Source organism: Salmo salar, chromosome 03 (assembly GCF_965601325.2).
Source record: "Salmo salar chromosome 03, fSalSal1, whole genome shotgun sequence".
Taxonomy (NCBI): domain Eukaryota; kingdom Metazoa; phylum Chordata; class Actinopteri; order Salmoniformes; family Salmonidae; genus Salmo; species Salmo salar.
The window spans coordinates 12,418,491-12,438,738 of record NC_138293.1 but is presented as its reverse complement, the minus strand read 5'-3'; the positions used below and the strand labels follow the sequence as shown (position 1 = coordinate 12,438,738).

The 20,248-nt window shown below is 41.2% G+C and overlaps 3 protein-coding genes across 3 annotated transcripts in view; 1 reads left to right on the top strand and 2 right to left on the bottom strand.

Annotated features, from left to right (window-relative positions):
- Positions 1–428: 428 nt before the first annotated feature.
- On the top strand, positions 429–1,370 carry LOC106598496 (relaxin). Its single transcript, XM_014189543.3, has 2 exons — positions 429–711; positions 1,042–1,370. Exons 1-2 carry the CDS (start codon positions 534–536, stop codon positions 1,179–1,181), a joined length of 318 nt encoding a protein of 105 aa, XP_014045018.1. The 5' UTR covers positions 429–533; the 3' UTR covers positions 1,182–1,370.
- On the bottom strand, positions 1,359–5,652 carry dynlt5 (dynein light chain Tctex-type family member 5). Its single transcript, XM_014189539.3, has 5 exons — positions 5,536–5,652; positions 4,257–4,388; positions 3,827–3,918; positions 3,400–3,524; positions 1,359–2,694 (listed from the first exon to the last, which is right to left on the bottom strand). The coding sequence occupies exons 2-5, from the start codon at positions 4,367–4,369 to the stop codon at positions 2,491–2,493; spliced, it is 534 nt and encodes a 177-aa protein (XP_014045014.1). The 5' UTR covers positions 4,370–4,388; positions 5,536–5,652; the 3' UTR covers positions 1,359–2,490.
- Positions 5,653–5,816: 164 nt separating this feature from the next.
- LOC106598456 (SH3-containing GRB2-like protein 3-interacting protein 1) overlaps positions 5,817–20,248 on the bottom strand; it is a 72,572-nt gene continuing 58,140 nt past the window's right edge. The window contains exons 12-23 of the mRNA XM_082973266.1: positions 17,834–17,902; positions 16,895–17,635; positions 16,500–16,621; positions 13,754–13,895; positions 12,279–12,390; positions 12,077–12,112; positions 11,674–11,829; positions 10,805–10,937; positions 10,054–10,259; positions 9,884–9,948; positions 8,902–9,066; positions 5,817–8,658 (exon numbers count right to left, since the gene is read on the bottom strand). Coding sequence (XP_082829392.1) covers positions 8,636–8,658; positions 8,902–9,066; positions 9,884–9,948; positions 10,054–10,259; positions 10,805–10,937; positions 11,674–11,829; positions 12,077–12,112; positions 12,279–12,390; positions 13,754–13,895; positions 16,500–16,621; positions 16,895–17,635; positions 17,834–17,902 — 1,970 coding nt within the window. The 3' untranslated portion in view covers positions 5,817–8,635. The remainder of the gene's footprint in view (positions 8,659–8,901; positions 9,067–9,883; positions 9,949–10,053; positions 10,260–10,804; positions 10,938–11,673; positions 11,830–12,076; positions 12,113–12,278; positions 12,391–13,753; positions 13,896–16,499; positions 16,622–16,894; positions 17,636–17,833; positions 17,903–20,248) is intronic.

The window sequence follows — 20,248 nt, the reverse complement described above, 5'->3', positions numbered from 1 at the left end:
TTATAGTTCTACCTATGTTTCTTATTGCTAGGAAAAGGTAATTGCCTACAATTACCTGCATTTAATTTACCATAATTGAGGAGCAAACATGAGTAACTCAGAAAACAGACCAAATATTGTGAGATCCAAAAATGCTGTGAAGTCCTTTCTTGGAAGTGTTGACATTGTGATGAGAAAATTGCCACAAATACCACTATGTTGCTATGTGGAAGGACATTGCCTGAATCTGTTTTTACGATGGCCGGATATCTATATCTGTATCTATATCAAGATACCCTCATTAAGGAACACTTTACCAGAGCATGGCAATAAACTGTCTCCCACTATCAAAAAACAAAATCTCATCTGCAGATAATGATTACCAGATAGGAGGCATGTCACCATCACAGTACGTATGACACATCTGAAAAGACTGTAGGAAAGCATGACTAGAGAGCCTATATAAAAAGGGAGACCACACAGGTGTCGTCAGAGAGACAGAAACGGTGTGTAGTGAATCGACAATCTACAGCATCTTGATCCACGGAGCCACCATGAAGTCCCAGTTGTTCTCTCTGCTGCTGCTGTGTGTGCTGTGTGTAGGGGAGGTTCAAATGGAGGACGCTGCGACTGTGAGAGCTGTGCGGCTCTGTGGACGGGAGTTCCTGAGGGCCGTAGTGTACACCTGTGGTGGGTCAAGGTGGAGAAGGCTTCCAGTAGAGGACATAAATGGTCAGTATCACAGAATTACATAGAACTGCATGATATTGTATCTCTATGGTTGTACTCATTATTTGAAAATCAGTGGTATAGTAGTAGGATCTGTTACAAGATTAGAAATATATCTCAAGTCTTTTGCTATATGCCATAATGTAAACTTGAATGATAAATCATCATACAACCTGCAGCTATGATGTGTGCTTGTAGATGTTTGTGAAGTTTTATAATAGTTTGCCATAGAATGAAGCAAGAACAGACACTGGTTGCCCATTGCAATATGTACATTAACAGTTTAGAAAATATTCTGAAACATTGATAACAGTTGGTGTTCTGGTTGTCCAGGAAGGGTGGACCAGAATGGTCTGAAACCATGGGGGGCCGAGCCTGTGATGGACCGGAGACGACGAGACTTGAACGAAGCCCTGACCACCGTGTGCTGTCAACTGGGCTGTCGGAAGAGTGACCTTACAATCATGTGCTAGGGGCCAATGTGCAGGCATTGGCGACTTGGCATTAATGTTTGTTGGAAAATAGTCCTTATTCAATATAGTTGGTTGGCTTCAATGGATGTCAGCTAAAGATATCATTACTTTCATTTACTTTTATCATTACTTTCAATTAAATTCCCTTATTGATCTTATTAGCAATAAACACTGGACTTGTAACCATTGTGACATCTCCTCAGATTTCTTTATTACGGTTGACCTGACTTTTATTCATTCAACAAGAGGCAATACATGTTGTACAAATGGGGCATTTTAGCTAACCAAAGCGAATGGGTTACATTCAGGAAGTAGACATTTGACTGGACAACTGTACAAAATCAATAAACTATTCAGCAAGTTATGACAAGACCAGCAAATTATTTCAACAATTTATGACACTGAAAACCCATATGGGTCATCAGTTCAATAACATTTCCACTAAATTAGGTCTATATGAGAATTGAACAGACTTTACCTCTCAGGATGAAACTTAGACTATTTCTTTAGTCTAAGTTTCTTAAAAATATAAAACATGCTCTACAAAATCTGAGAACAATATTCAAAATATGCTAGAAGACAAGACAGTGTGTGACGATGTGCCACAGTGATTGCAAAATCTATTTGAGATTTAAATGATCAGGAAATGCTGTATTATACAGTATTTGTACATTATTACACAGACAAGAACATATGTAACCAAAATGAATAATTCCCAGAAAGATATTCAGACTATGGTATGAACTTATTTCCTTTTACCTGAGATTATATTCTTATTGCCTCTGATACTTCCTTGATTCGTACAGTATGTTTGATGTTTTATCACAATGCTCTAGGCATGACCTTCATTTGAAGGTTTCCCAGCACTTCCACACAACCATTCTCCATGATATGCAAATTAACTTCATACACATGATAGACCATTTAGAATACCCACAGTCTATGGTACAAATACAGAAATAGAACATAGGCCATTTGGTTACGCTTTATTTGAAAGCTCGGCCATAGGGGTTACATAAGACTGTCGTGACAATGACATTACAGCCGGTGTCACTTTATGGCAATTGACTTAACACTGTCACGACACAAGCCAGTTGGCTAGCTTTAAGCCTGCCCAATTAGCTGATCGAAACATTATTTGTGTCATCACAGTTGTCATAAACTGACACCAACAGTCGTGATTTTTTATCAAATCTATTATGTCATACTTATAACACTGTTATGTAGCCCTTATGACGGACTACATAAGACTATATAGGACTTGAGTACCCACAGTCCAAGACAGTCATCTGTGACCATGGGTGATGACTCACTCAAAGTAAACAGCGTAGACGTTGGCCACGGCGAAGAGAGAGCTGTTCTTGAAGGAGTGTGAGGAGAAGGTATCGTTGGAGGAGTCCCACAGGCAGCGGCTCCCGATGCGCATGTTCTGGTCACTGAGCTGTCCGATGCTGATCAGAACAATGATCTTATAACGGGGAACCATCAGATCCTTCACCCTGGCTTTGATCACCTACAGGACAAGGAAGAGTCACAGACTGAAAGGGAAAAAGGAACTCTAGCAGCTATTTAAATCTCAGCCGGACACTTTTTGGCAAGCGGGTGTTTTTATGTGGCATGACTGTGGCCATAAGCGGGTGTTTTTTTGTGGCATGACTGTGGCCATATACACTATCAGAGAGCTGTTGATTAAGCTATTTCTATTTCTATGTTAAGATCAACCATACATGACAATAAAGAAACTGCATGAAAATTGAAGCCAAAAGATGCAAGACTGGTGCCTGACAATTTGTCATAATTGTTTTATTTAACTAGGCAAGTCAGTTAACAACAAATTCTTATTTACAATGACGTCCTAGGAACAGTGGGTTAACTGCCTTGTCCAGGGGCAGAACGACAGACCTTGTCAGCTCGGGGATTCGATCTAGCAACCTTTCGGTTACTGGCCCAACGCTCCAACCACTAGGGCAACGGTAGGGCAACGGTTTTAGCTTTTGCTACGATATGACCATAGGAGTTGGCAAGATAGCAGATCTGGCTAGGGCAATGATATAGGGGTTGGTGAATGTAGAAGCAGTCTGGCATTTAGGCTACCAGTTACCACCAAATTGTACCGATACCACTCGTGTCTGAAATAATAACAAAATAAAAACTCATGAATAATTTAATGTATTCCTCTGCATAAGCAAAGGCATTATTTAATGACAATCAATATTACCTCGGATATGGTCTTTGTCATCTGCCGACAGAGCTCAGCTTCATACTTCTCCTCTTGCAGGTAACTGGCGAGCACATCCTTCAGGATGTCATTGACCGTGAGAACAGGGAAGCGTCTATGTGGTGCTATTCAAGAGGGGGGGCATAACGTTTCATACACTGTTACACTAATGCCATGTAGTTACTGAGTAACCACAATGGAATTACTCAATTATAATCCAAGTAGCTTCCAGGCTTCCTCACCGAGTGATGAACGAGACTTGGAATTATGGTAATGTAAGGCTAACAACTCCTTCAAATAGGAATGTCATTATTAGCCTGATCCCAAGTCTGTCTTGCCAACTCCTATGGTCATTGTCATGCCGAACAGAGACAGATCTGGGACCAGGCTAGCACTGGTTAACATGTGGTGAAAATAAAGGCCTCACCCAATTGGAAGGTGTTCTCCATCTGTACTGCGGGTCGAGGGTTATCGTCATGGTGACCAGGCTCATCGATATAGGATACGGTGCTTATAGAACTGCGAGTCAAGATCGATATGTATTCAGATACAGTGGAAGAACATCAAAAGGTCTGTGTTTGAGAAGTTGTCCTCAACCACTGATAGAGGGTCAGATAGTTTTCCATCTCCCTGAAGGTTGAATTAGGTTAGGACTGGGAGTAGGGCATCTACTGATCTGATCCTAGATATTTGGCTACGGCAACTTCTACCTCAAGAATTTCAATGCAACTTTAATATCATGAGGAAAAATCTCCCATCAGAAAAAAATTGAATAACTAATTGATCTGGATAAATAAAAGAAGTCGAAAATTCTTCAATAATTTGTGCTAAATGCTCAACTTCAAAAGAGTACTCACTCCTTGATCTTGCCCCCTGTTTCCTTGGCTCTGACATCATGGCTGCCAAGGGATGACACACTACCTCTCTTCTTCAGAAGACGAGCTGCCTTTTCTTTAGCTAAATCAGACATGGCTCTGCCTGTTGTCTAGCTAATCATTATAAGGGAGAAGATTTGTATTAAGCACCTAAGCACATTCAAGGCTAAAAAGATTTGTGTATCTTATAGTGTGGTTGATGGTAACCATGTCAACACAAACAGATAAATAATAACACATACAAGACATTTATCAGTTCCAACTAAGTAAATAGTATAGTAGCTATAGGCTTAAATGAGACATTAGGAGAATTCAGTCTCCTGATAGAATGTATGTAATGCAGAATGCACTGAACAGGGCAATACAGACCTACTGTTGTGCCTACTTGGAAAATGGTTTCTCCCAAAATGGGCAAACTTGCTCAGTTGTACGACAACTGATCAGGAGTGTATTCATTATGACTTGCAACGGAAACCGTTTACTGTCTAACCATTAAGGGTGTGTTCGTAAATTCAATCTGGAGTACCAGAGAGCTCTCAGAGTGTGCTCTGGGCGTTTGAAAATTCAGAGTGTTGTCATATTGTCCGTTTGTAATTTCAGAGCGTTTCTCTCTCGGAGTGTTCAGAGCGCACACTGGACGCTTGATCCGAGCTACTTCCAGACAGGAATGAGAGAACATCTCACTCTGACCATTTTACTCTACTCGCCCTAAGCAGAGCTGTTTAGGCTGTTTTCATGTTATCCAGAGCGTCGGTGACTAACTGTGCTGCTTGCAGCAATGATTCATTACGCTTTTTTTGCCGACGTTTACTAACACCGGCCATATTCAACAGGGGTTCGTCAACTCGTAAATTAGTCTGCGCTCTGGCACACTCAGACGAGAGTGCTCTGAAATCGGAGTAGATAGCCAGAGTGAATTTCCGAACACACCGTTATAAACCAAATGGAAGCAAGGAGAACAAACGAACCGAAACGGTGAGGGACCTACCCGAATTTGTCCAATATAAACTCTCGTTTTCGTTGCAAAACGTTTTCCGTTTGGCGTAAACGGTTTTTGCTACAAAACGTTTTGAACATATATATATTTTTGCAACATAATCGGCGTAATGAATACACCCCCAAGTGCAACATTTCACCCTTTAGCCCAGCTACACGACAGCAGCAGAATGTTACAACCTGTGTATTCCAAAGTTCGACAAGCAGAAACATTGAAACCTTTTTGTTCAGCTGAAAATAACAACACTCAAAATAACACTCTTACCTATTCAGAATTCACGAGTCAAAGCAGAAACATTGTAGCGATCCAGCGCATTGTGTTGTCCTGACAACCGTCCGTTTTGGAGGAGGGGTTTCCTATCCTGCACCAACTGCATTCATCGGGTTTTAAAAGGACCCTGTACAGTTTGGCGCGCGCAATACAACTGACAACAACAACAACAACAACAACGCAATGCACATTCAATAGACTATCCAAAAGAGTAGTGTATATTCATCTGCGCCTGTAACATTGGAAAATGTATAAAATAATAATAAAGACATCCATTTTCATTTCCAATATTCTCCCATTCTTTATTACCAAGTAAAACAGGTATTACATTATATTAACTTTTTATATATTTACTCTTAAAATCTTTGGATGGGAAATGTACATGGTATGTTTGCATATTCAGTGTCCTATGCAGTGAATAAAATACTGACAGAAAAAACGTTCATTTGTATTTGTGAATATTTTTAAAGGACCAGTAAGGCTCAAACAAATAAATTAAATATTGCAACCAGGACTAAAAAAGTAAAGTTGAAATACATTTACCATAGTTATTGATAATATCAAGGATAAAAAGGCTCTTTTGTCATTGGTCGTGACTCATTTTGAATATACTGATTTGGAAATAAGTAACAAAACGTGAGGTAATTCTATTACCATTGTCATAAAGTGAAAATAATACACAAACATTTTTCTCCTTGAGAGATGGGCAGGAGCAAAACAATTACAGTTACACAAAACTATTTGTTGTTGGTGTGCAAGTCGGGAGGAAACATAGGAGGACGTTACCGCAATAGTATCATGGAAGTGTGATAATGTTGTTGTGGATTCATGCCAAAGGTCAAAGGTTTAAAGGTTAAATCTTCAGGTGAAAGGTCAAACACGATGACATGACTAGAAGTTACAGTAAAAACAATCACATAGCACACGTACTATAACAGACGTAGGTCTGAATGAACCTGGTTACATTAGACTGAACTCTACACTCACTACTGTTTTCTTTACCCAGTCTTGGTCAGAATAGCATTGGATTAGGAGGGGAGGGGGGACTCTTTTGTGTGCTGCTGGACATCCTAAATGTCTTGAAATAAATGAACTAGCATTGTAGAGTAAAAAAAGGTAACCAAAAAAAATAATACTTTTGAGTAACGCAGATTTGGACAGTCAGTATTTTACAAGAAATCCACATTAGAAATAAAAGCAAAACAAAAATGTGTTCTGTAATGTATTGTAAAGGCTATCACCAACCGTATAACATAAATCTGATTTGACAGTACACAGAATCACCCATATGTCCAAAGGGATATATGAAGACGCTTCTTTCATATTTACACTTTTTTACAAATTGATTTTCAATATACTGCTATTAGAAAATGATAAAACATCTATTAACTCCACATGGTGGAAAAACAAGAAACATAACATTAGGGGCCATCGATAAATATTCATTATTATTCTATTTTAGATAAATCATTCTTCAAGCACTTTTCCATCTTCTTTGATGTCCCCCGGTTATACTTCCCAGCGGGCAAAACTGGTTGAAATGACCTCATAAAGACCTACTTCTAACCAGTAATTGATGTAATTCTAGCATTTACATTTAGCTGACGCTCTTATCCAGAGCGACTTACAGGAGCAATTAGGGTTAAGTGCCTTGCTCAAGGGCACATCTGCAGATTTTTCACCTAGTTGACTAGGGATTCAAACCAGTGACCTTTCGGTTACTGGCCCAACACTCTTAACCGCTAAGCTACCTGCCACCCTAACCAGTTGTAATGATGTCATTTCAACCAGTTATTCTTGATTAGGACTCCTGGACACAACAACTCTAAGGGACAAACAGAATCCAGAAAGAAATGTAATCTGGTCCAAGGCAACTCTGCTATTCAGCCTGTAAGGTCAACTGCTTTGTTTTTGTCATCCACAAATCAGGAAAACAATATGAACAATTACATTACATGAACCACTTGACCTCCCAGCAAAACACACAACCACCACATACATAATAACGTTGTCTGTACGTTAACTCCAAGTTGTGGGCCTCAACATGCTGGTGCAGTACCAGCTGGTACCATATCAGTTGAATCAACCCAATAAATAAAAGAAAAACATCAAAATGTCATCCTAACCCTGCACGTGGAGTTCTTGTCATAATCAATTGTTATGTCATAATCAATTGTTCTTGTCATAATCAATTGTTATGTCATAATCAATTGTTCTTGTCATAATCAATTGTTATGTCATAATCAATTGTTTTTGTCATAATCAATTGTTATGTCATAATCAATTGTTTTTGTCATAATCAATTGTCCTTGTCATAATCAATTGTTATGTCATAATCAATTGTTTTTGTCATAATCAATTGTTATGTCATAATCAATTGTTTTTGTCATAATCAATTGTTATGTCATAATCAATTGTTCTTGTCATAATCAATTGTTATGTCATAATCAATTGTTCTTGTCATAATCAATTGAATTATCAATGAATGATAACAGTGTCTATCTATTCACATAAATCTGTCCAGTGCATCTTCCATCCATCACCCATTCACATAGAATTCTTCTCACAAATAAGGCTGGATTACTGTATGTGCTGCCAATGATAATTGACTTTGCTAAACGGGAGTAAATGTGTTGAATCCATTATCTTTCATTATGATTTCTAAATGTTTTATTGATTAGGACGTCCAATAGCCGACGCCAATGGCGACAGCTAGTCTTACTGGGGTCCGACACATAACGAAAACATTACAGACAAAAGATTTTACAATTGACCTCAACAACCCTCAAGGTGCACAAAACGAGAAAAAAAAGCGGTGACTACTTGCATAAACTCCAACAGTGCGACTACTGTATTTGAGTGTGTTAAAACATAAAGCAATACCCTGGTGAACCCTTGTGGACAGTGCGTATTACATCACATCCTGTTGTTGCTGCTATGTCATCAGTTACCCCTCCCTGCTTAAGCGTTAGGTTTCAGACGTTTCTCAGTTGGTAACTTGTATCGAATGAACAATCCATAAAAAGTCTATCATCATCCTCACAGTCAAAAGCCATCATATGGTTGAAAGGGTTCCATTTTACAACAGTGGTGACTAGTTGTCCGCCAGATATTTCCCTGTAACGGAAACACAAGCAGAGTATTCAGTCAGGGGAATTCCAACTGTTTGCTATTGCTAAAGTGTTGTTGTCTTGCAAAGTGTTGTTGTCAGGGCTAGAATCAATACAATTTCAGTTCAGTTTCAAACGGGGCCCATGATCCCAGAACGTGTGACAATGACCATGGAAGTTGGCAAGACAGCACAAACCGATCTGGGACCAGGCTAGTATTTTCATGCTTCCCTCACACACAGACACTGACCTGCTGCAAATCTCTTTTTGACCAGCGAGAGCCTGTAGCCAGTCCCCACCAGCTGGATGTCACAGCCTGACAGAGTGCTGCCCTCGCTGGTGAACTGCACCGCCAACTGGGACGGCTTACTGGGACCCTCTGTCAACTGGAACCTACCCAGTAGAGCCCCCACTCCTATAGGAGAGAGAATAATGATGATGGTGATGAAGATGATGACAAAGTTGAGGCAGATGATAACAAAGACGATGAGGAGGAAGAGGAGAAAGAGGAGGAAGACAGGAGAGGAGAAAAAGGAGGAAGAGAAGGAGAAAGAGGAGGAAGACAGGAGAGGAGAAAGGATGGAGCGGAGAGGACGAGAGGAGAAGAGGAGGAAGACATGAGAGGAGAAGGAGGAGCGGAGAGGAGGAGAAGGAGAAAGAGGAGGAAGACAGGAGAGGAGAAAGATGAGGGAGACGGACAGGAGAGGGAGGGAAGAATGAGAGGAGAAAGAGGAGAGAGGAGAGGAGAAAGAGGAGGAAGACAGGAGAGGAGAAAGGAGGGAGACAGGAGAGGAGGAAGATTAGGAGAAAGAGGAGGAAGACAGGAGAGGAGAAAGAGGAGGGAGACAGGAGAGGAGAAAGATATGGAGAAAAAGGAAGAATGAGAGGAGAAAGAGGAGAGAGGAGAGGAGAAAGAGGAGGAAGACAGGAGAGGAGAAAGGAGGGAGACAGGAGAGGAGGAAGAGGAGGGAGACAGGAGAGGAGGAAGATGAGGAGAAAGAGGAGGAAGACAGGAGAGGAGGAAGATGAGGAGAAAGAGGAAGAAGGACAGGAGAAAGAGGAGGAAGACAGGAGAGGAGGAAGATAAGGAGAAAGAGGAAGAATGAGAGGAGAAAGAGGAGGGAGGAGAGGAGAAATAGGAGGAAGACAAGAGGAGGAGGATACAGATGAGGAAGGAGAGGAGAAAGAGGAGGAAGAAGTCACAGGAAAAGTGAAAGAGGAAGATCACCTACCTCCATTTTCAGACCTTTGGGAAAGGCTTGATATCTTCCATAGAATGTTCTGCTGTTCTGGGTTCCTTACAGAGAAAATAAAATAAAGTTATAGTTGCCTTTATTATTTCAGTGACACTAAGATTAAATACATTTAAAAACAATCTAAGTCAGCAATTAATTATCCTCACCAGGTGGCAGTGGGGATCATGGCTTGGAGTTTGGCCACGCCCCCGTCCACAGGGACCAGGAAGTGGATGTTGTGGAGGGGGGAGGGGGTGGCGGCCATGGCCTCCATGTTGTATTTGTAGTCTATTCTGAGGTCCGTGCTGGTGGTGTCGCCACGCCAACTCACCGCCAGGTTCAGGGGAGTAGACTGGATCCCCTCAGCTGCCACCTAAGACACACACACAAGCACACATAAGCACACACACATGTAAACACGCATAAGCATACACACACACACACATACGTAAGCACGCACTTCATTGCATTTGTTTAACAATTACATGCCATTGTGACTATACAGTATACACTGTATGGAATTCCATTCCATTGTGACTATACAGTATACACCGTATGGAATTACATGCCATTGTGACTATACAGTATACACTGTATGGAATTACATTCCATTGTGACTATACAGTATACACCGTATGGAATTACATTCCATTGTGACTATACAGTATACACCGTATGGAATTACATTCCATTGTGACTATACAGTATACACCGTATGGAATTACATTCCATTGTGACTATACAGTATACACTGTATGGAATTACATTCCATTGTGACTATACAGTATACACTGTATGGAATTCCATTCCATTGTGACTATACAGTATACACTGTATGGAATTACATGCCATTGTGACTATACAGTATACACTGTATGGAATTACATGTAATAATGTGTACTATGCAGACAGTCTCACCTGATATTTGATCATGTCCACATTGTAGTAGGTTGCTTGAGGCTTCTGGTCAGCCACTCTCCTCAGGTGGCTCATCAGGTTTGGCATATTTACCCAGAATTCCTTGGTGTCCACATTGGACATGGTGGTGTCACTAAAAACAAATACATGACATGGGCATTTTGGGTTTGCTGATGGTGCAATATTACAATGACTTTATCTGATTCAGGTATATTTTCACATTATCGTGCATGTTTTCCAAGAATTTGTTTGGTGATCCTGGTAAGTGGTTTAACCAGGTTTTCAAATCACAGGGATGTCTCTCCCTAACCAATCACAGGGATGTCTCTCCCTAACCAATCACAGGGGTGTCTCTCCCTAACCAATCACAGGGATGTCTCTCCCTAACCAATCACAGGGGTGTCTCTCCCTAACCAATCACAGGGATGTCTCTCCCTTACCAATCACAGGGGTGTCTCTCCCTAACCAATCACAGGGGTGTCTCTCCCTAACCAATCACAGAGGTGTCTCTCCCTAATGAATCACAGAGGTGTCTCTCTCTAACCAATAACAGAGGTGTCTCTCCATAACCAATAACAGAGGTGTCTCTCTCTAACCAATCCCAGGGGTGTCTCTCCCTAACCAATCTGAGCCAGCGTGTCAGGCTGAACAACACATTTACCTGTGACTACATTCATGATAAAGCACAGACCTTATTGCTTAAATGTAATTATTAAAACATGTTGCTATTGGTCCTGTGAATGTCTACTATGTTTAGGGGAATCCACCAAGAGTCAATGTGTAGCTCCAATCCTGGCCACTATGGGACATCGTTTGGAACATGCCCAAAAACACAATATTGAGTCAGTGTACTGTATAATCAGCCTTACCAGCACAGTAGGTGTGGGTTGGGGAGGACCTGCTCTAGCCGGTAGTAGTTGCTGATGCTGAAGGTGAGCACGGGGGCAGACGGGTGGCTGGCAAAGTGCCTGGTGATGCCTGCTGGGAAAGACAGCACCATCTCCCCAGTGATCTTCACCACACACCTGGATCATGGAGAACAGAGCCAGCTCAGTTTTTCAGAAATGAAAAACTACAGTACCCAGAATCCATAGGGGTGCCACAAACAAACTACATTTCCCACAGAAATATCCACAGAACAATATATAGCCTAGGCACATTGTATTTCCCTGTGGGGACAACAAAAGGAGACAATACAGTTTGAAATTGAAATGAAATAGTCATACAGTAGTTGCAATATGATATATATCAACAATATCATAGCCATCTTACTTGTTGCATTTATTCTGATGAGGGTCGCTTTGCCGGCTGAAACATCATGTTGTCATGAATTTGCATTCACATCAGTATTAACTTTGATATAAATTTGACATCAATGTTGTTATTCATATCAATATCAACATTTCTACTTGTGTTAGCATTAGCCTAGCATTGAGAGGAATAGCCTAGCATCGATAGGAATAGCTAGCCTTACTTGCTGGGGTCGGCTCCTTTGAAATAGGCGTTGATGGTCTCGGTGAAGGCAGCCGCCACGGGCAGAGTGTCCTGGGCTCCCATGGTCAGTGGGCTGGGTCCTCTGGAACATCCTGACACACACACACACACACACACACACACACACACACACACACACACACACACACACACACACACACACACACACACACACACACACACACACACACACACACACACACACACACACACACACACACACACACACACACAGGTTGATCACCACATAAAAGGCACTATCTCAGTAGCAACATCCCTTCCTGTGTCTGTAACGGCCTACAGACGTGGTCAGATGAGCAGACATGCGTAAGGGAGGGAGTGGGGAAGAGCATAGAAATGACAAGATAGAAGATTGGAGAGATCATAGATAGTGAGACCAGAGAAACATGGACAGCCAGGGTAGTGCAGTACAGTACGATAGCCTCCATGCACTGGTACTAGGTCATGTTCGTTAGGCACCAAACGGACTGAAAGGGACTACCTGAACTTGTCCAATAAGAAATGCTAATTTTCCGTTTCCACTGCAGAACGTTTTTTTCCCGCATTGTGTCCTAATGAATACGACCCTGGTACGACTCACCTTCAAAAGACAAATAAAACCGGCCATGGTAAAACCATACCATGGTTGTCAGTTTTTCCTCTGTTCATGTGGAGAGGGGTAGAGGACATGGAGGGAGGGAGAGGGGGAGGGAGGGAGGGAGAGGGGGATGAGAGGCAGGCAGGAGCAGAGGAAGAGGAGAAGAGGAGAGGTGGATAGTTAATGGAGGTATAACCCCATCACAAGACAGAGGGCAAGGCCAGAGGGAGCATGATGGATGGATAGAAAGAAAGCAGCCTTGTAGTGTCTGATTGGAACATGGGAAGTGTAGATGACTGTGTGTTTAGCAGAGTGAAGATGACGGGGCGGCAGGTAGCCTAGTAGTTAGATCATTGGGCCAGTAACCGGAAGGTTGCTGGATCGAATCCCAAGCTGACAAGGTAAAAATCTGTTGTTCTGCCCCTGAACAAGGTAGTTAACCCACTGTTCCTAGGCCGTCATTGAAAATAAGAATTTGTTCTTAACTGACTTGCCTAGTTAAATAAATGTTAAATAAAAACAATTTAAAAAATGACGAGAGAGGTGTGTGTATTCATCATACTAACCAGTTTGTCCCAATACTGCTGCTCTTTAATTACTTTTATCTCTTATTCTTAGCCATATTTTTTTGAAACGGCATTGTTGGTTAGGGGCTTGTAAGTAAGCATTTCACTGTAAGGTTTACACCGGCGCATATTCGGCGCATGTGACTAATACAATTTGATTTGATTTGATGGTGAAAAAACCTGTTTCACAAAAGTCCTATTACAGGCTTCAAATGTGTGCATACTACCATTGAATGTGTTAACCCCAGAGGCATACACAGGTGAATCAGGTGTTATGGAGGATGGTAGTACCTGTAGTGGATACGGTGAGCTCTCTCCCCAGGGTGGGGGTGGAGGCTGCGCTCAGCAAGGTGATGGAGGAGGAGCTCTCGGCTCGGGCCAGGGGGGCGAAGGGAGGGGGGCTGCCGGAGACTGGGGGGCTGAAGGGCCGAGCCTGGGGGGGAGGAGAATATCAGTAGCCTGTTGCTGTACCACACATTTTCCCAACACAATGTAATGTTAGCAAAGCAGTCACAGTTAGGTTTAGTAGTATCTCTAACTTTGTGTAAATCAGTTGAAGAAAACTAATAAGAGTCACAAGTCTAACATTCTAATAGTATCTATCACATTACTAACATTCTAATAGTATCTATCACATTACTGACATTCTAATAGTATCTATGACATTACTAACATTCTAATAGTATCTATGACATTACTAACATTCTAATAGTATCTATCACATTACTGACATTCTAATAGTATCTATGACATTACTAACATTCTAATAGTATCTATGACATTACTAACATTCTAATGCACACCGCTCATGCTATCACATTACTGACATTCTAATAGCCCCCCGTATCTACCCCCGTCACACTTACTGACATTCTAATAGTATCTATCACATTACTAACATTCTAATACTATCTATGACATTACTAACATTCTAATAGTATCTATGACATTACTAACATTCTAATAGTATCTATCACATTACTAACATTCTAATAGTATCTATCACATTACTAACATTCTAATAGTATCTATGACATTACTAACATTCTAATAGTATCTATGACATTACTAACATTCTAATAGTATCTATCACATAACTGACATTCTAATAGTATCTATGACATTACTAACATTCTAATAGTATCTATCACATTACTGACATTCTAATAGTATCTATGACATTACTAACATTCTAATAGTATCTATGACATTACTAACATTCTAATAGTATCTATGACATTACTAACATTCTAATAGTATCTATCACAAGTCTAACATTCTAATAGTATCTATCACATTACTAACATTCTAATAGTATCTATCACATTACTAACATTCTAATAGTATCTATCACATTACTAACATTCTAATAGTATCTATCACAAGTCTAACATTCTAATAGTATCTATCACATTACTAACATTCTAATAGTATCTATCACATTACTAACATTCTAACAGTATCTATCACATTACTAACATTCTAATAGTATCTATGACATTACTAACATTCTAATAGTATCTATGACATTACTAACATTGTAATAGTATCTATCACATTACTAACATTCTAACAGTATCTATCACATTACTAACATTCTAATAGTATCTATGACATTACTAACATTCTAATAGTATCTATCACAAGTCTAACATTCTAATACTATCTATCACATTACTAACATTCTAATAGTATCTATCACATTACTAACATTCTAACAGTATCTATCACATTACTAACATTCTAATAGTATCTATCACAAGTCTAACATTCTAATAGTATCTATCACATTACTAACATTCTAACAGTATCTATCACATTACTAACATTCTAATAGTATCTATGACATTACTAACATTCTAATAGTATCTATCACAAGTCTAACATTCTAATACTATCTATCACATTACTAACATTCTAATAGTATCTATCACAAGTCTAACATTCTAATACTATCTATGACATTACTAACATTCTAATAGTATCTATGACATTACTAACATTCTAATAGTATCTATCACATTACTAACATTCTAATAGTATCTATCACATTACTAACATTCTAATAGTATCTATGACATTACTAACATTCTAATAGTATCTATCACAAGTCTAACATTCTAATACTATCTATCACATTACTAACATTCTAATAGTATCTATCACATTACTAACATTCTAACAGTATCTATCACATTACTAACATTCTAATAGTATCTATCACAAGTCTAACATTCTAATAGTATCTATCACATTACTAACATTCTAACAGTATCTATCACATTACTAACATTCTAATAGTATCTATGACATTACTAACATTCTAATAGTATCTATCACAAGTCTAACATTCTAATACTATCTATCACATTACTAACATTCTAATAGTATCTATCACAAGTCTAACATTCTAATACTATCTATGACATTACTAACATTCTAATAGTATCTATGACATTACTAACATTCTAATAGTATCTATCACATTACTAACATTCTAATACTATCTATCACATTACTAACATTCTAATAGTATCTATCACAAGTCTAACATTCTAATACTATCTATGACATTACTAACATTCTAATAGTATCTATGACATTACTAACATTCTAATAGTATCTATCACATTACTAACATTCTAATAGTATCTATGACATTACTAACATTCTAATAGTATCTATGACATTACTAACATTCTAATAGTATCTATGACATTACTAACATTCTAATAGTATCTATCACATTACTAACATTCTAATAGTATCTATCACATTACTAACATTCTAATAGTATCTATCACATTACTAACATTCTAATAGTATCTATCACATTACTAACATTCTAATAGTATCTATCACAAGTCTAACATTCTAATAGTATCTATCACATTACTAACATTCTAATAGTATCTATCACATTACTAACATTCTAATAGTATCTATCACATTACTAACATTCTAATAGTATCTATCACATTACTAACATTCTAATAGTATCTATCACAAGTCTAACACATGTAAAAGTGTGCCATACCAGGTCTCCCATTGGTTTCCCAGGGGGCAGTTTGGGTCGAGAGGAGGGCCTTGTAGGAAGAGGGGGAGGGATTGGACTACCTCCTGACAGGGGCGTGGCAGGGCGAGGTGGAGAGGAGGGGCCTGTAAAAGGAAAAGGGAGGACCTATGACCCCTATTAAGATTATGACCAGCTATGACCTCTAGATCCAATAGCAATTGTAATAGAGCGATGTCAACAAATTCCATTTTCACAATGATGGCATTACCCATTCTACTTGTATTGCATTTCTATGGTTTCCTAGAGTGGTAATCTACCCCTTGTATTTCTATGTTTTCCTATGGTGGTAATCTACCCATTTTATTTCTATGTTTTCCTACAGTGGTAATCTACCCATTCTATTTCTATGTACTCACCACTGCCTGGGCATGGTCCGGGGGAAGACACCATGGGCCTGTAGGTGGGCGGGAGGAGGGGGGACGGCATGCCCCTGAAGCCCGGGTTCAGCACCACGGGCCAGGACATAAAGTCAGGCTGCTCCTCCCTAAGGAACACCAGAGGGGAAGGGATGCCTGCCCGAAGGGAGCGCTCCGCAGGCAGGGGGGGAGGGATGGGACTGGTAGGGGCAGGGGAGTACTCCAATGGGGCAGCAGGGGCAGAGGGAGCAGGGGAGTACTCCAGTATCTCATCATCATCCAAAAACAGACTAGGATTGATGGCGATGCATGGCGGTGAGTCTGGGGGCAAGAAGTCGGGAGGCAGGGGAGGAACGGGTTCATTTGGAGGGGGAATGGAGATGATGGAGATGGGCGAGTCGGGGGGAGAGGAAAAGGGCGGCGGGGAGGGGGGAGGCTCATCCGGAGGAGGGCCCGGGGAGAGGCAGGGGGAGTCTGGGGTGGAGGAGAGGGAGTTGGGCGAGTCAGGAGGAGGATAGGCAGGGGGCGGAGGCGGGGCCGGTTCGTCCGGTGGGGGTGGTCTCTCATTGTTGAAGCTGACCCATCGGGGCGAGGCCCTGCCCTCATTGATCCGGGAGGATTCCATGGGGCCGAACACATCTTCCAGGTCAGGCAAGGGGGAACCTCTGTATGAGGCTGGCGATTGGACGTTCAGGTAGATGGGGGCGGGGCTTGAGACTATTCTCCCATTGTGTAAATCAGCTGTGGGAAAATAAAAGTTCAGAGATCTTCCTGAGTTCACTTCTATCAATGCTGTCCAAAGAACAATGGCAAGTGTGCACGAGGCATGGGAATATGGAAGCTGATTCATGCCAAAACAAATACAAATAAAACCATTGAGGTTTTGGCATGAATCTGCTTCCATATGGGAATTATGGTTACTAGAAAAAATAATATTACCGGAAGAATCAGACGAAGAATAGCCTTGACTAGCTGCTTGGACGTTCTTGGGAGGAAGTGGAGGAGGAGCTACAAAGAGAGTGACACTGTTATATAATGTTGCCGGAGGGGATTGCTGCCGTTATACGGGCTCCTAACCAACTGTGCTATTTTGATGCTTTTTCGCATTGTTTGTAACTCATTTGGTACATAATGTTGCTGCTACTGTCTCTTGTGACCGAAAAGAGCTTCTGGATATCAGAATAGCGATTACACACTTTGAACTGGACAAATATTTTTTATTTAATGAGTCCGATGCGAAGGATTTATTGCTTTGCAAAGACAAGGCCCAAATCCCCGTCATCAGCATGAAGAAAAGACGGAGGAAAAGGGGGAGGAAGATGGGGTGCCTTATAAGATTTTGCAGACGAATAGGTAAACCATTAGTTCTCTCTGTATTATTGGCCAACGTGCAATCCTTGGAAAACAAACCGGAAAATGTACAATTAAGACAATCCTACCAACGGGAAATTAAAAACGGAAATATCTTATGTTTAACCGAGACGTGGCTGATCGACGACACGGATAATATAGAGCTAGCTGGCTTCTACGTGCATCGGCAGGACAGAGCAGCTACGTCTGGTAAGACGAGGGTGGGGTGTGTGTCTATTTGTCAATAACTGCTGGTGCGCGATGTCTAACATTAAAGAAGTCTTGACGAATTGCTCGCATGAGGTAGAATACCTCATGATAAGCTGTAGATCACACGATCTACCTAGAGTTCTCATCTATATTATTCATAGCCGTCTATTTACCACCACAAACTGATGCTGGAACTAAGACCGCACTCAACGAGCTGTATAAGGCCATAAGCAAACAAGAAAATGCTCATCCAGAAGTGGCGCTCCTAGTGGCCCGTGACTTTAATGCAGGAAAACTTTACTTAATTTCTACCAGCCTGTCACATGTGCAACCAGAGGAAAAAAAACTCTAGACCACCTTTACTCCACAGACAGAGACGCATACAAAGCTCTCCCTTGCGCTCCATTTGGCAAATTTGACCATAATTCTATCCTCCTGACTCCTGCTTACAAGCCAAATTTTAAAGCAGGCAGTACCAGTGACTCGCTCAATACAGAAGTGATCAGATGACGCGGATGCTACGCTACAGGACTGTCTGGATTGTCACAGACAGGACTATCACAGATTGCACTACCACAGAATATGTTCCGGGATTCATCCAATGCATTGAGGAGTATACCACCTCAGTCACCGGCTTCATCAATAAGTGCATCGACGACGTCGTCCCCAAAGTGACCGTATGTACATTTCCCAACCAGAAGCCATGGATTACAGGCAACATCCGCACAGAGCTAAAGGCTAGAGCTGCCGCTTTCAAGGAGTGGGACACTATCCGGACGCTATTAAGAAATCCCGCTATGCCCTCAGACAAACCTTCAAACTGGCAAAGCGTCAATACAGGACTAAGATTGAATCCTACTACATCGGCTCTGACGCTCGTCAGATGTAGCAGGGCTTGAAAAATATTACGGACTACAAAGGGAAACCCATCCGCGAGCTGCCCAGTGACACGAGCTTACCAGACAAACTAAATGCCTTTTATAATTAGTTCGAGGCAAGCAACACTTAAGCATGTATGAGAGCATCAGCTGTTCCGGACGACTGTGTGATCACGCTCTCCGTAGACAATGTGAGCAAGACCTTTAAACAGGTCAACATTCACAAAGCCGCGGGGCCTAACGGATTACCAGGATGTGTACTCAAAGCATGTGCGGACCAACTGGCAAGTGTCTTCACTGATATTTTCAACCTCTCCCTGACCAAGTCTGTAATAACAACATGTTTCAAACAGACCACCATAGTCCCTGTACCCAAGAAAGCAAATGTAACCTGCTTAAATGATTAACACCCCCTGGCTCACATCAACACCATCATGCCGGAAACCCTAGACCCACTCCAATTCGCATACCTCCCCAACAGATCCACAGATGATGCAATCTATATTGCACTCCACACTGCCCTTTCCCACCTGGACAAAAGGAACACTTATGTGAGAATGCTATTCATTGACTACAGCTCAGCGTTCAACACCATAGTGCCCTCAAAGCTCATCACTAAGCTAAGGATCCTGGGACTAAACACCACCCTCTGCAACTGGATCCTGGACTCCCTCCCCCAGGTGGTAGGCAACAACTCATCTGCCACGCTGATCCTCAACACTGGGGCCCCTCAGGGGTGCGTGCTCAGTCCCCTCCTGTACTCCCTGTTCACCCACGACTGCGTGGCCAAGCACGACTCCAACACCATCATTAAGTTTGCTGATGACACAACGATGAGACAGTCTATACGGAAGAAGTCAGAGACCTGGCAGTGTGGTGCCAGGACAACAACCTCTCCCTCAATGTGAGCAAGACA